Raw genomic sequence first — 15,928 nt, 5'->3', positions numbered from 1 at the left:
CTTCTGTTATTAATTGGTTAACCCACCCAATCAATAATAACTCATTACACTCGAGTAGAATACCATACTTTATCCACAACTACTGAATATAATTGTTGGAAGTTGCGCCAAATTAATCAGTGAAAATTTTTTGAAAGGGGATTTGAATTTTTAGTGAGATTTTGGTTACTTACCTATACTTAAGAACCATTTTCCTTAAATAAGTTGGAATTTATAAATGGCTTTACCAATTTAGCAAATTACGTATACTAGCTATTGTCTGCTTATACTTTTTTTTAACCAGTTAATTTCGAATAGTGTTGTAAAACCACATGACTGTACTTTAAATTATATTTTCAATGCAATGCAACACAATATATGGATCAATTTTACCAGCATCTTTCTTTTTATATATGATACACGAATCACATTTCAATTTTTCACACGATATTTTATTTAAAAAATTGAATATAACAATTTATTTATTTTGTAACAAATAATTTTTTGTATTTACTTAAGCGATGTAAAAACACGTTAAAAGATAGGCTTACAACAACAAAGATTAACTAAATATTTTTATGTTTCCTGTAACTACGCCCCAGAAAATGTCACTTTTCGTTATTTTTTTTTTTTTAATGTCAAATTAAGACACTATTAAAATTTCATTGTAAATAGAACATTTCAAACTTTGGAAATTAAAAATTCAAATTGATGGAGAAATGATAAAAGCCTACTTTTGACCAATCTTCCTATGATCTTAGATGACGTGAGACGAAGTGCTTATTGGGCAATAATTCGATGGTTGATTTTCATCTCCTCCTTTATGCAGAGGTATAATTACAACTGTCTTAAGGGGATCATCCCATGTGATGGACTCAAAAAATCGATTTTTTTTTCATAAATTGCTTTCTTAACATGTCTAGAATAAGGTAGTAAAGTGATTTTTGAAAATTCCAAGTCGTTTTAAAGATACAGCAGGTAAAATAAAAAGCTGTTCGGAGCGCTGAGTTGGCAATTGGGGTCCGGGCCTATTGTGTACCGTCGACTTTATACCTGGCCCCCCTTTTATACATATATACATTTATACAAGTTTAGACAAGTTTTTAACTATGTTTAACTTTAAGTTTCAAGAGGAAGAGGAAGGAATACTCTATGGACCAGGCATTGCCGATTGAGGGTAAGTTGAGATTTTCATAGTTTTAAATGAACTTGAAACTTTAAGCGCGTTTTTCTCAGAACTGTGTTTTTCAAACTTTCCTCCATCGTATCTCAAAAACGGCTTGACCGAATGACTTGAAATTTATAGGGCATACTTATTACATGCAAACGCATATAATGAACCATTATCAATCAAACATTCAAAAAATTTCGATTTTTGTATGGCAAAAAACAAAAAAAAAACGCAAAATTCGCAACTTTTATTTCAAATATCTACCAAAAGTCCAATTTTTTGTATATTCAACTGATAATAGTCCATTCCGTGCATTTAGGCTTAAAGATTAGAACACCGTTTTTTTTTGTTTCAGATAAGCCAATCAGACAGATTGGCTTATCTGGCAGAATCATTTTTTCGAGGAGGGAGTGCTCAGAACGCTGTAACTCAAGTTCTACACAATATTTTTAGCTTAAAATTTATATTTATACTGTCGTAATATATGTTAATAAATGATAATAAACTTAAAGCTCTATCTATTTACTGGTCGTAGAAAAAAAATCCTAAATAATACCTAAAAAACAGGCCGTCACATGGGATGACCTTAAGGCAATTGGGAAAAGAGCCTTTGAAACGAAACGTTAATCAAAGTGGTAAGGTGATTTAATATGGAATCGGGCAGATTCGAAAACATTTTTAATGTCAGTCCATGAGTCTTCAATAATCAACAATCAATAAACAAAATTATACTATTCATAATCAAAACAACTTTATCTTAATAATTATCGGTAATAAAACTGTCCAAAGTATTTACTAGTAACGATAAATTTAATTAGGCCGAACTCGAGTTTCCAGGAATTTTCCTCGATTTCCTTGTGATTTTCCCTCGTTAACATTGGCAACAGCGCAAGAAGCTACCTTCAGCTATTACACACCCCAGCCAGTAATGAATTCGGTATCAAGTTGGCGGGATACAGCGCTATCGTTCTCGTTTTAAGTGGTACAATAAAAAGTGCATAAAGTAGGCGTCGAATCTCGTATAACGTGGAACAGTTAAAAGGATGGAAACAATCGAGTTACTCAAGTAAGGTTGCTTGATGTATTACTACGCTTTTCATTCATAAAAAATGAGCGGGAGAGGACACAATTGTACAATGAATTAACTTGATAATAATACGTAAGGGAGGCATAAGTTTTTATTATAATATCCTTTAGGTCGTATTAGGTTTATTCAAATGTTAAAAATTCAGTTAAAAGTAATGGTATTACTTTCAAAACAATAATATTGGATATATTTCACGAACAATTTATTTCCACATTTTACTGTAATGTAAAAATTCATGCACTGACAATAATACTTTAAAAATTATAAATTGAATTCGTATTATAGAAATATAAGTAAAGGAAAAACGTAATACAGCATCCTTCTCAATTAGTTACGGGATCATTGACATCTTTTGTTTAGTAACTGCTCGATAGGAAATGAGTTTGATCGTTAAATTCGAAATTATGGAACAAAATTCAAATAACTTGACATTTTTTAAAACAATACGTCGTCGAAAATCGTATCAACGATGCTCTAATTTGATTTTTTCTCATAATTTATCCATCTACGACACTGCGACCATGAGAAGAAGAATCAACGTGAACATAGCGGGAAAGGAAACTAACCAGACTACCAATTAACAATCAAGGCCTTCCTAGAAGAAAATGAGAACTACGAGGAGGATTCGTTTGAAGACGATCCAAATAGGAACTGAAGACCTAGCACCACCTTATTTAGGTCATCCCCGTTATAGTGTAGCGTGGGGATGTACTGCTGAATAAGCTTCAAGCTCAGCAGATCTTAAGCATATGAAAAGCAACGAATGTCTATAAATTTGGATGAGATTAAAATCATGGAGGAGATGATTCAATGAGCCCATTCCAAAATCCAGATGAAGGATTACACTGAGGATCACAAGAAATCCAAGGATTAGAAGAATATTACAGAGCTTTGGAATTCATAATAATGATTAAGGGTATCTCGAGGAGTGACATCTTAAAGCTTCAATTTGCTTTGTTTCGAGAAATACACAGGCGACGAAAATCCTGAAAGAAAACAAGAGTATAGTTCATGATACTAACTTCAAAGAAGGATACGTTCATTAAATAAACATCCCATTCGATGTGATCCATCTTCTTGGATGCATTCTTAAAAAAAACAAGTTCGAATACTTGCGTATATTTTTCCAGTATTAACATTTTTCTAATCTCGGTTTTCGTTTCTAATATTCAGCAATTGCTTTAAAATGGCAACGATCAACTTTTTTTTCTTCTTTCTATAATATTTTTAACTGCGAACGTTGGATGTCCAGACTTTGTATGATAAGAGAATAGTTATTATAATTTAAGAGGTCATCCTTTAGAGAATTGTAGCAGGTTATTTCTGGCAAGGGCGGATCCAGGGTCTTGACAAAGGTGGAATCCATGGAATTTTAAGCCTTTTACCACATCGAAAATCGATTCTTTTGAATCGTTCATCTAAAAGAGCGTTTATTCGAACGATTCCAAAAGAACTGCGATTCTTCTTGCCTTCCCTCACTAGTTCAACTTTCTCGTCTATCCCAAAAACCAACCGACTCTTCGAGTGAGTCGATTCTTAAGTTTACTGGTTCTTTTAGGAACATTTGATTCTTTCGAGTAGATCAATTCGTAAGTCATTTAACCATAAAGCTCTAGACAGACTCCCGGTTATTTTCGATATTCGATATATTTGGGGGTTTTGGCTCCCTTTATCCAAATATTTAGTACTTTTACATATTCCTAGTTAATTAATCAGGGTTTAGGGGGTTCATGACCACACCCTAGATCCGCGCTTGATTTCTGGTAGAGAAAATTTTAGTCCGACAAAAATTCACCTAACCGTGGGGACGGCTATCCCCAGTGAGGGCAACTTTCTTTGTTTTTACTTACGTAATTCTGATGCCTTACCACATTTACCATAAGATACAATCATACTGATATCAATAAGGACTTTCTATACCATGCTAAAAACATTACTAGCGCTTTTTAAATTTCAATCAGATAAATATGTGGCTAATAAGCTCCGGTTGTCCTATACCATATGGTGTACCTTCTGTGGTGTATCGTTCACTCCAACTTCAGTGTTCAATTTCTTCTCGGTCTCTTAAAACGATAACTTAGCTATCGAAACGCGTGTTAGTGTATTTATGAGTATGGGAAACATACACAAACCCTAACGGTGTCAAGGTTATTGACATGAAGCTTATACCAAATAGAACAGGTCCAAAATCAAAGGAGAACTCTGTAATGACATTCAAGGTTGTTGACATGAAGTTTATGCCGAATAGAACAGGTCGAAAATCAAAGAAAAGCTCTGTAATGACATTCAAGGTTATTAACTTGGAAGTTTATGCCGAATAGAACAGGTCCAAAATTAAAGGAGAGCTCTCTAACGACAGAGACAATTATCAATGTCGGAATAACGACAAAAAGTATCGGACAATGGTCCAGGATGCAATTATATGGTATGGTTGGATTGTTACTGTTGTAATCGCTTTATAGGCGCAGATGACCACACAGAATCAAGATGAGATAAAGACAGGAGAGAAAAAGCTAAGACGTTTGCAAATGATATAGAACGTTGAGAATTACACCTGAAAAAGTGAAAAGGCATCAGGACTAAGTGAGTAGATCAAAGAAAGTCTGTTGGCAGATATCAGTGAATACACACGCGTTGATAAGAGGACCCTTTCCAGTCCAGGACAACAGGATGGATACGACATTCGACCATACCTTGTAATTCCTACAGGACTCATCGTATTACTTAGCCCGAAATTCGCTTGTAGTACTTTTCCTCACCTTCTGTTTCTGTGGGGTAATCCAGGAGGTATTCTCGTTTTGAGAAGAGTAAGTTTCGGTGGCTATACATACACTCTTTTCATTGTGGTTGTTTGTATGTTAGGAACATTTTAACCTTCTTTGATAAGGAAAGCTCCAATTTCAGGGATTTTTTCTTTTGGTTATAACTGTCCCCCACATTAGCTTACGAAGTTACCTCGTAGGGGTATCCTCTTGTGAGTCTTGAAATTTTTATTTTTTTTGGATTTCGTGTTAAATACGAGTATTAGCAACGTTTGCAGAAAGTCTAATTTAGTGAACGATCATAATATTTATTAAAAGAACAACCGGAAATCAGAAATTCCTAAACCAACACATACAACCAAAATTCAATTATTTTAAGAACATTTTATGTCCCTAGTTTAGAGTGAGAATACGTAAACTGTTGTGTTAACGAACAGACTAGTAATAATTCTGCTAACTTAATGAACTAACTGATATAAATAGCCATGGTGGCTATTATAATCCTCCAGAAAAGTTAAAAATATTTGTTTTATAAATAGAGAGGTGTAAGTAAATTTAACCTCCAAGTATTTTTCAATTGACTATAGATATAAGCTTTGGAAAGGTCAGAAGTGTTTGTAGTGGCAAAAATATACGATTAATCCTTTAAATTATACATATATAGGATGTCTCGTGAATTATAGGAATACTTATACGTATAGTATTGTAAATTATAACATTTTTATAAGAAGTAAAACTACTTTTATTTATACCTATTAATTATTCATCTGCTTTTAAACAATTCACTCACTTCAATAAGTTGAGAAAATTTCAGTTTGTTGAGATTACAAAGATGATGTGTTTTTTGAGCTGCTTCCAAAGGACCAACCGATCAATTCTGATGTTTACTATCAACAATTAATGAAACTGGATAAAGCAATCAAATTAAAATAGTAAGAATTGTCAAATCGGAAACGTATGGCAACTCGTAGGAAACTATTGGAGTTTGGCTGGAAAGTGATGTCGCATCCTCTATACAGCCCTGATCTGGCACCGCCTGATTACCATGCAGAGATTCACAAAATTCATTGATGGTCAAACTTTCACAAATGACGATGACCTTCAATCGCATCTGGTTCAGTTTTTTGTTCATAAAGACCAGAAATTTTATGAACGCGGAATCTTGAGCTGAAAGACAGAGGGCAAAATGTAGTTGAGCAAAATGGAAAATATATAATTGATTAAAAACTATTCTTTGTTTTATTTTATAGTACAAAACCGAAATTACTTTGTCGCCAAAACAATAATATATTTGAGAGATTCTTTTCGAAGTTTCAACCATTTTGGGCTCTTAGTATCTATTTGACGATGGTGAAGAGGAATTACTACATATCTGCATCATTTACGTTTACGTCCCGTAAAATTTTGAGCAGCTGAATTCAAATGCAACGACCAAAAAAATGCGACAATCGGTGATATATCATCGAAAAAGTTCACCAAATATTATGGGCGAACGTCGAATTAAAGTTAGAGAGATATTGGTATATCAAAACGTCTTATTTGTCTTATATTGACTGAAGCATGCGTCGAGTGCTACGTTCGTTAACTTTGGACCAAACACGTAGTAATCGAATGAACGTTTCACATTGAACCGGTTTAAGCAAAATGCGTCGTTTCATAACTTTGGAGGAAACCTGGTTCAATTATTCTAGCTTTCAGTCCGAATAACTTACTTAGCGGTGATGATTAACCAACTTTTATCCATCCATTTCACGTTCTATATTCTTCATTCTGTGTTCCAGAAACTAATCGTCATTCTACCCTTCTACTAACATCGAAGCTACGTTTCTGGATTAAGAGTTTAGATCGGTTTTATATTTAGAATATTTCTGATAGTTTAATTATGTCGAATAAGTTCAATTTCGGAAAAGTATCATGACCTAGACCACACAATTACATGGATTGCTACTTTGATAAAGGAAATGGTGAAACATCAAGATTCAAAAAGATTAACGCAAGGTTTCAACTTTTGTCGATCCATTTTATTATAGTAGAGCTCGAATGACTACTAAATCAAATTGTTTTGAACAATTCTCAAATTGAGTTTCGCGCCGTTATAAAATTTTCAACTTTAGAAAGGTTAAGACCGCCACAAATCAAAAACATGATGGAGGCTGTTTGAAGTGACTTTAAGTTTAAGTTGTTTCGCTGGGGATGAGAATCATGTGTCTCGTGAGAGTCACAGAAAAAATTAAATTAGTGGAAGAAACGGTTCTAAGTGATCGGCGCTTAATAACAAAGAAATTGCAGCACAGATCGACATTTCCAAACCAAGGATCCATGAGTATTCAAATATGACAAACATTAGTGCAAAGTGACCTTCCATTTTGAGCTCAGTGTAAAGCAGTGTAACAGGTGATTGTTTTTTACTATGATCCGACATCCAAAAGGTATTCCATGAAGTGCCAATGCAAAAAGAATCGAAGGTCACAAAAAACATCAAAAAGGTAATGGTTACAATTTTATGGCACTGCGAGGATGTCTTTTTGATTGACTTTAAGATCAAATACAACCGTGAACGCGGCTTATTACTCTGACTTACTAAGGCAGTTTGCGTCAAAAAATTATCGCAAAAAAGCGCGACAAAATCAGTCGAGGTTTGCGCTTGCTTCATGACAATGCTCCAATCCACACTGCTTCAGTTTCAAAGGCTACTGAATGTGGCTTTACAGAGATTGAATATCCACCATATAACCCTGATCTAATCCGTCCAAATATTGTTTGTTCGCAAAGCTGAGTGGCGATATTTAACAGCGACGATGAAATTAAACAGGAGGTGTACGAACATTTTGACTAAAGATGCATTAAATCCAATGCATTTAACAAACTTTTGGAAATTGCCCCGAAATCTTTTCTCAACTGAAGTTTGACCTAAAACTCATTTAAATTGCTCTAATTCTCACTTAATACGCTGTACTTAAAATCGAACATCTCTTGTAACTCGATCCTCGGTTAACGGCATGTTTGAACAGAAAAATTTAATTAGGACAAGTACTTTCTACCTACTTGTTTGAATAAGGGCATCGATCGACTATTCTGATTAAATGGTTATAAGGTTGGAATAGTTCAACAAGTTCATCAACTTTTTGTCATCAACTTCGATCGATGCGACTAGAAATTTCTTGTAATATCAACAAAGACTTAAAGTGGTTGTGTGAAATGGGAAAACCGAAGTAATTTCGTGTTTGGGCATGAAATAATTACATCCCTCGATAGTTTGGAGAATTGTTAGCACTGAAGTATATTTTTAATAATATTATAGTATATACAAGCTCTTTGAACGTATAATTGAAGATAGAGTAAGACAGGAGGTAGATAACACATTAAATGACACGCAGGCAGCGTTTAGAACCAATAGATGAACACTTTGAGGCAAATAAAAGAAAAAATAACAGATACAGACAGTGGGAAATGGAGCATATTTAAAGTGACTCATATCTGAAAATTCTATACCTATATGTAACATATATGAATTGTAAAGAAGTCTTTGCTAGCTATATTATGAGCTTTTTCGTATTGGGAACGTGGCAATAAAACACCAAAGTGAAATAACTTTTATATATTTTCCGAGCTTTCGAATACTTATGTATTCATAGTCTGGGAGTGAAATTATGGTCAAATACAATATAAGAAATATGTATAAAAATAATGAAATTATTGAAAGTAGATATTGTGTTATTTTTATACATATTTCTTATACTATATTTGACTATAATCTCAGTTTCAGACGATGAATACAAAAGTATTCGAAAGCTCGGAGAATATATTAAAGTTAGTCCACTTTGGTGCTTCATTGCCACGTTCTCAATAAGAAACAGCTTATAATTCTATATAAATCAATTATAAGTTTTCATTCACAATTTCGTAAATTCAATTCTCTTGAGAGTTTTGAAGCAGGTGTTTTTTCCGAACAATTAAACATTTTTAATCTACCAAATCACGATTTTTAAAACTTTTGAAATATTTTCTCTAGAATATTTAACAATATCAAAGGATTTAGTTAAAAACTTTCATTTTCTAAAATGTTTATAGTATCAATCAAAAATGTACATTTCATGAACAGAACATTTTACAAAAAAGAATGTACTACCATAAAATTTTTCAGTAAATTATGATTCTAAAATTAAAATAAATAAATTATAAAGTATTTACCATTCTTATAAATTATATTTACAACTCTTATACCAAATTACTACAAACTGAATGCTGTGAAACACTCCAGAAGTTGTTAAAGGCCATTCAGGTTGTTGTGCTAGATTCTAAAATGTTCGGGCTTCCCCGCGGAGCCTGCCATCTGCCGCACAGAAGTTTACTTAACTAATAATTGAATTTGGTATCGAAATTGACGATTTGAATGGTCCATAGAGAAATTAGTTAAATTCGTGTCGAATGCCATTTTAGAATTGCCCAACAATCAACAATGTTTTAAATAATTTACATTTAAGTAAAAGTGTTGATGACACAGTGAAATTAGAAGCACGACTGGCGTTCAGAAATCTACGATTTACAGAAAAATGGAATGCTAAAATTTCAAATGAAAAATCGAATTTCGAAAGTCAGTATATCCGTTCTTCTTTAGAAAAGAATATCCCACAGCAGACAAAGCGCTTGCCACTGCTCGAAATAATGATTACAAGATGAAACCGTTAAGAGTCAAAAACAGACTTTTTTGAATCATTACCTACTGGCTTCCAGCATCAGGAAAGGGGAGCAGACTGATAGTTCGCTTATGCAGTTCAAATGGTTTTGTTAAAGATGGTTTATTGATATGATGACTAATAGTTCGAACAAATTATAGATCTTCTTCAGAACAGTGTAATAGTGATGGATAATGCAAGATTTGAACAAAAATTGCCTACAACAAATCTGCAAACCTTAACCCTCATCGCATTTGTTGAGTTAAGTTGGAAGTTTCTAATTGACTACCTGAAAAATTCTTCCCGGTTAAGCCGGAAAGATACGCATTAGGACAACTAAATTTTCTAATTTTGGGTAAAAATTTCAGTCATTTCGACCCAAATGCTTTTAAATATGCATATAAGGGTTGCTACTTGAGTATTTAAATATGGCAACACTGAATATGTCAAATCTGACGTTGATATAATGAAGTTTGAACCACTGTGCGTAAATTGATATTACAAGATTGTCATGTGACATACCGTGAGATTGGGCGTTAATTCCACTCGCATACATTCAATATTGCTAAGATTTGTTCGCGTTGGAAACCGCATAATTTGTTAATCGCTCAAAAAAAAGTCGTGTCGATTGGTGCAAAAAAATGCAAAGCGGTCGCCTGTTTTTTTTAGAATAACTGGACATGACGACGCCACCGTTCCATTAGATCAACGAAATAATCAGTGAAACCAATCGCAGAACAAGAATCATTCTCCACCACGACAATGCAAGCTCTCACACATCGATTCAAACAAAAACGTTTTTTAACAGTTAAAACATTTAATTGATGGGTCATCCGCCGTACAGTCCTTGTTTTGTACGCAATGATTTCTTCTTATTTTGGTAAATCAAAAATAAATCGCGAGTTCCAAGTTTTTCTACACCCGAAGAAGTGGTTGATGCGTTCGAATCTCAATCGGAATAGAAAAAATCATAAATATTTTTTTTATTTGTCTATTTCAACCATCGTATATGAATGTTTTTTAGAAATATGCAAAAAATATCCAAATATGCATGCATTATGATGCTTTTAGCTTAGGATCCGCTCTTAAATGATTATCGATTGTTAAATATCGATATATCATAATCGATTACTTTTCAACATCTCACATCATTACGTTAACAGAACAGAAGCAAATCACGCATCACTTCCTACTTCCACTACAGCCAGATGAATAAAAAAATGGACTAAAAAAACTTGTTTTTATTTACTAATGTGAAATTTACTAACAAAAAATCATACTGAACAAATAAAGTGAATATTTTAGTGATGAAACGGTATAATCATGCTATAAATATAAAATAAACTTATTTATACTAAAGTGCACATCCATAATTATTTATTACCCAATAAGAAAAATTGAACTTTTACTTTTTTTACAGGAGATGGCTGTGAACGACGATTCTCCGCAATATTGTCCGAGTTTCTCAATAATAGTCGTCGGTGAATCGAAATCATTTTTGAAAGAACTCAACCGCGAGACAATTCTCGATTGTTTTTAACCAGATAATTGCTTTGGAAGTAATTATTTCAACTACCGACGACGCGTAATTCTACTCACGGAACTTGGAATTCCCATTAGTGCCCCAGTCTGAAGATATCAAAACAGTGAGTTGTTTCTTTTATTATAAATAAATAAATAAATATCCACAAATAAAGATAAATAGTTTATCGTTCTAATTGATGTTATTTTTTAATGTTAAATTTACCCTTGATATAGGGTTTGTTTCATTTGCAAGGAAGGGGTTGGTATGTTTTTTTATTAGGGTTGTTTCGCGCGCGTGTGGGGTCCCGCGGGTACACATGAGTTGAGACGTGAAACAATTACATTAAATGAAGAAAGAGCACGAGCGTAGCTGGGTTTTAGATCCGGAGGGAGGGTTTAGAAGATAACACAATTATAAGCTGTTAAAGACTTTCAGAAGCTATTACGATTTCCTTGTCGCCAGGATTTGGATGTGCCATTTTGTAAATTGAAAATGAGGAATAAAATCTTTCAATATATCGATTCGTTTTCGAGATATCGATACCTGATGTCGATAAAACCTAACCTAACCTAATTAAATAGCATATTTCCACATTTAATTATCGATTAAATCTTATACTATTGCTAAATATTTTTTTTAATTGATAAACTCTACTATTAGGGTAAATTATGTAAAATAAAATGAAAAACTATTTGTTTGCTAAATTACAAGACTCATGTTGACTTTAAATCGATAAAATCTTTATTCTAAAGTTCCTACGAGTACTTACCAAAAATTTTAAAACAATATTTCTTTTTATATTTAAATTGGTAATTCGCAACGTCTAGAAACACGCGTATGCTTTGGCAAGTCACACGGGGGTGAGAATCCGATAAAACAACGTTCTTTTAGGTGATCGTCTTTTTAGTGCAAAATTCTAGAGTCCTGTTTTGTTGCAAGACCATTTCCGTTTATTCTATCCTAATCTGAGGCTTTTGTTCCTGGTTTCCTAAAAATTGACCTCTTATGGAATGGGGTCGATAGCCCGAAGCCCAACCTCTATCCCTAGGAGGAGGATATTGTCTTCCTGGCATCCAACCACTAGAAGAACTGCCTTCACCACGACTATAGAGCTTCTTCTGCCTGCTTATCAGCAGATAAAGCTGCCGTCGGTATAGCTTAAGGGGTCATTGAGACATTAATACTGCACCACCACGACAAGGCCATGTGAGACTCAACTGAGACTCAACTCGTGAGAGAGGAAAGTACTTTGGCGCATCTATGACCCAATTAAAGACCAAGGACATTGGAGCATCCGTACTAACGCTGAGACTAATGCTATGTATGGAGAGCCCAGCCTGGTGCGAAACTTAGATGGCTTGGTCACGTCGAACGGATACTGGAGGGTTCAAGAGGCCAAGGGCCGCAGACCACCAGGACGACCCCAGGAGAACATCGAGAAGAATGGTGAACAGTTATCAAGGTTCTTCAAGGACCGTATCGCCAATTGGTAAGATAAGGTACTTTTAGTGCCTTCCACAAATCAAACTGCGTAATGAAATCATTTTTACTCTGGGTGTCATTAACGGCCATTTTGGGCATAAAAGAGCTAACGCGTTTAACTTTTCTAGACTTAATATCTATCATAAATAGTTCTTCACTCTTTTTAAGCAAGAACTGCTTTATTATACTGAATTTCAATTTTTATTAAAATCCTTTTTTTCTGTAAAATTTTGAGAACTTGTCTTCTTCGTGTGAACAATAAAATCAAAAATTTTGTGCCCTTTGAAACACACCGCCCTAGGCTTTAGCCTATTTAGCCTGCTGGTGACTCCACTACTGTAAAATTGTGATATTTGGCTAAAAACTTTTTTGGTTCCTCTATATTAACAAGATACGTTATCCAAGTAAAGGATTCCGCCAGAAGCGCTGGTACATACGTAAGAATTCTGTAGCCTACCCACTAAACCGCCATCTTCTGTTATATTCCTCCAACCACGAACTATGGTGATATTGAGGGATCACCTGGACGATATTATCGGGAGTTATGCTGCCAATAATTTTCTCTAATTCCTCTTTAAAATCCCTCTAGTGGTTACATACGAAGAACGTGTGTGCTACTTCTTCATTTTGTGAAGTGCCGTCGAAAGTGCCCTGTCAGGATGTGGGTGATATAAAAGTTCATATCCCCGATCTTCCTTTTGGTTCTTTTTTATTTATGTGCTATATGCTAATTTTCTCTTCTCGGTATAAAGAAGTCAACAAACTTGTCATTTTTTCTCTTGAAGTCATCTATGAAACAATCCAATGCCGTTTCTATCTCCACCCAAGCATCATTATTCAAAATTTTTATTATAATACTTGATTTCCAGGAAATGCTTCTACCAGTCAATACTAATCATGACTTGGTTCTGCAAAAAGCTTGAAACGTCCTCGTTTTTTCTGTAATGTAACATTCACAAAAATGCTCATTATGCGAGTTAATGCTCAAATTCATCCACACCTTTCCAAAAAGGCTTCAAATCATGATCTATTACTTTTTAAATAATAATGTAATTCACCCAATCAGACCTGATATAATATGCATTAGTTTATTTCATAGTGAGACTAGTTTATTTCAGTGGTAATGGAAAGTAATTCTGTCTCCCCAATGCCAGAATTGGCCCCAATCGCAGAATTCGACAAAACACCCCCGACGCCTCCGGAGGATGCACTACCAATGGACGATCTACCCCCTCCACCAACTACAGTGGTCAACGTTCAAGAAGAAAAAGAAAAAGAAGTAGAAGCCGAAGCTAAAGCGTAAGTAGTTACCGATATTTTAAATTGATTTATAAAACAGAACAGATTGATATTTTGTTCTTGGTATTGTTAAATTAATAAATAGTCATCAAAATGTGTATATAAATACCTTTTTTAGACGACGCCATCTGAAAGTTGTTCGTTCTGTATTCATTTACATACTGAAAGTTGCGTTTTGAGTGTTCCATGTAGTGACAGTTGACAGTTCCGTACTGCAAAACACTTTCGGGACGCTCTGGAGTAGACAACTTTAACTTCCTGAAATGTCACTTTAGCCACTTCAATGTTGACAGTTGACAGTTTCACTTCGATGATTTTATATAACTTTGAATTTTTAATTTTCTGAAATTATTTGTTTTATTCGAAGTTTTGTCTAAATTAATGAATAACAATGAATGATGATGAAAAAGAAAACATCAGCGATGAAGAGTTACTCGAATCCATACAATGCGTCCGTTCTTAATTCGTTGCCGGATAAATCTCGTGCAAGGTACGAAAAACAGTACGAGCATTTTCAGTCATTGGCATACAAATAACTATTATGTATACCCTGTATCTATATCAGTCGATCAGGTATTGCTGCGTTGTCAAATCAAAGATTTCCTTCGTATCCTCAATGTCAACAATAATAAAACTATGAAACATAATTTTGTGAAAATTATTTAGAAGGTTAAAGTTCGTTGACATCATTGACCAAAAATTTAAAAATTATTAACAGCGAAGGTAGGCAACCGTCGATATAAACAAGGTGTCCGCTTGGTTGCGTGACTATCTTCTAATTATATACTTAAAATATATTTTTATCATATACCACACCTGTTGACGGTATATTTATGATCTTTACGTTGAAAATGTTATACAATGTGTTATCTAAATTGATATATTCGTGTTGTGGTAGATTCAATATTTAATTACCAAACTTAATTCGCATAAACATGTTTGTTAAGGCTTGTTAATGTACAGGGTGCAATTACGCTACTGCAGTAAACGATACATTCATGAAAGGGAAATTCAAAATGGCTGATTATGAAGTATAAACATTAATATTATATTTTTTGAAGCAAAACATTCGGGAGTGAGCAAATGACGTGAAAATAATTCTATCACATAGAAAAAATTTGGTAATTATGTAGTTTAACCCCCTCACCTCCGATCACCTTGAAATTTTAATATGTCGTAAGTTTTTCATGATGAACAAGAATATATATAAATGTTGGGCGCGGGAACGTCATCTTAACGTAGTTTTTTTAGGTTTCTAGCCCATGAATGGTTTTATCAAAGTCTCAAAAAGCTTATTGAACGTCATCATAGATTACGGTGGGCTATACTTTGAATAATAGGGCTTTCTTTTTATATTATTATTTAATAAAAAAAATGACATTGGAAATCCACAATATTTATGAGACACCCTCTATATGAGTCTTACAACCATAGAAATAATATTATCAAAAACTAGGCCCCCCCTAAGGGCTACTGGCGCCTGTGTCTAAAAAACTGTTTTTTCATTTATTTTTTTAATGGTATGTAGGTAGGTATTACATCAGTCAATAAGTCGTGTGACTAACACACAGATGGCGCTGCCATTATCAAATCCAAATGAAGTAGAAACTTTCAAAAGACTATGTGTAAAATTTTATTACATTCCGATCAGTCAGAAAAAAATGACAGCCATTAAAGCTACTTTTGTTATTTTCAAAACACGTGATTCAAAAAAATTTCGTGTGTTAATTTATCATTGCTTCTTGATAAAAAATATTGTGCATGCTCAGCAATGACTTCAAAAGGACTCTGCTTCATCGATAAGAACCATTATTGATGAATTTAAACGTGCTGGTACAGACACCGATGATGGTGAACGTTCTGCTCCTCCAATTGAGGTGGTTACTCCAGGAAACATCAAAAAAATCCAGAAATTGGTTATATCTAATCGTAAACAGAAATTTTGTG

The 15,928-nt window shown here is 33.9% G+C and overlaps 1 protein-coding gene and 1 long non-coding RNA gene across 4 annotated transcripts in view; both read left to right on the top strand.

Annotated features, from left to right (window-relative positions):
- The first annotated feature begins 639 nt into the window (after positions 1–639).
- LOC130894036 (uncharacterized) lies at positions 640–1,661 on the top strand. The gene is made up of 2 exons (XR_009059276.1): positions 640–1,156; positions 1,506–1,661. It is a non-coding gene; the product is annotated as an uncharacterized LOC130894036 (long non-coding RNA).
- Positions 1,662–2,061: 400 nt separating this feature from the next.
- LOC130894243 (plasma membrane ascorbate-dependent reductase CYBRD1) overlaps positions 2,062–15,928 on the top strand; it is an 86,383-nt gene continuing 72,516 nt past the window's right edge. Inside the window, exons 1-3 of one of the 3 annotated variants that reach the window (XM_057800902.1) lie at positions 2,062–2,216; positions 11,096–11,321; positions 13,801–13,981. In XM_057800902.1, coding sequence (XP_057656885.1) covers position 11,321; positions 13,801–13,981 — 182 coding nt within the window. In that variant the 5' untranslated portion in view covers positions 2,062–2,216; positions 11,096–11,320. Of the gene's footprint in view, positions 2,217–11,095; positions 11,322–13,790; positions 13,982–15,928 lie in introns of all 3 variants that reach the window. The other 2 variants (XM_057800901.1, XM_057800903.1) reach the window with 2 other exon arrangements.

Source organism: Diorhabda carinulata, chromosome 5 (genome assembly GCF_026250575.1).
Source record: "Diorhabda carinulata isolate Delta chromosome 5, icDioCari1.1, whole genome shotgun sequence".
NCBI classification, from domain to species: Eukaryota; Metazoa; Arthropoda; class Insecta; order Coleoptera; family Chrysomelidae; genus Diorhabda; species Diorhabda carinulata.
This window is presented reverse-complemented; position numbering and strand designations above follow the sequence as displayed.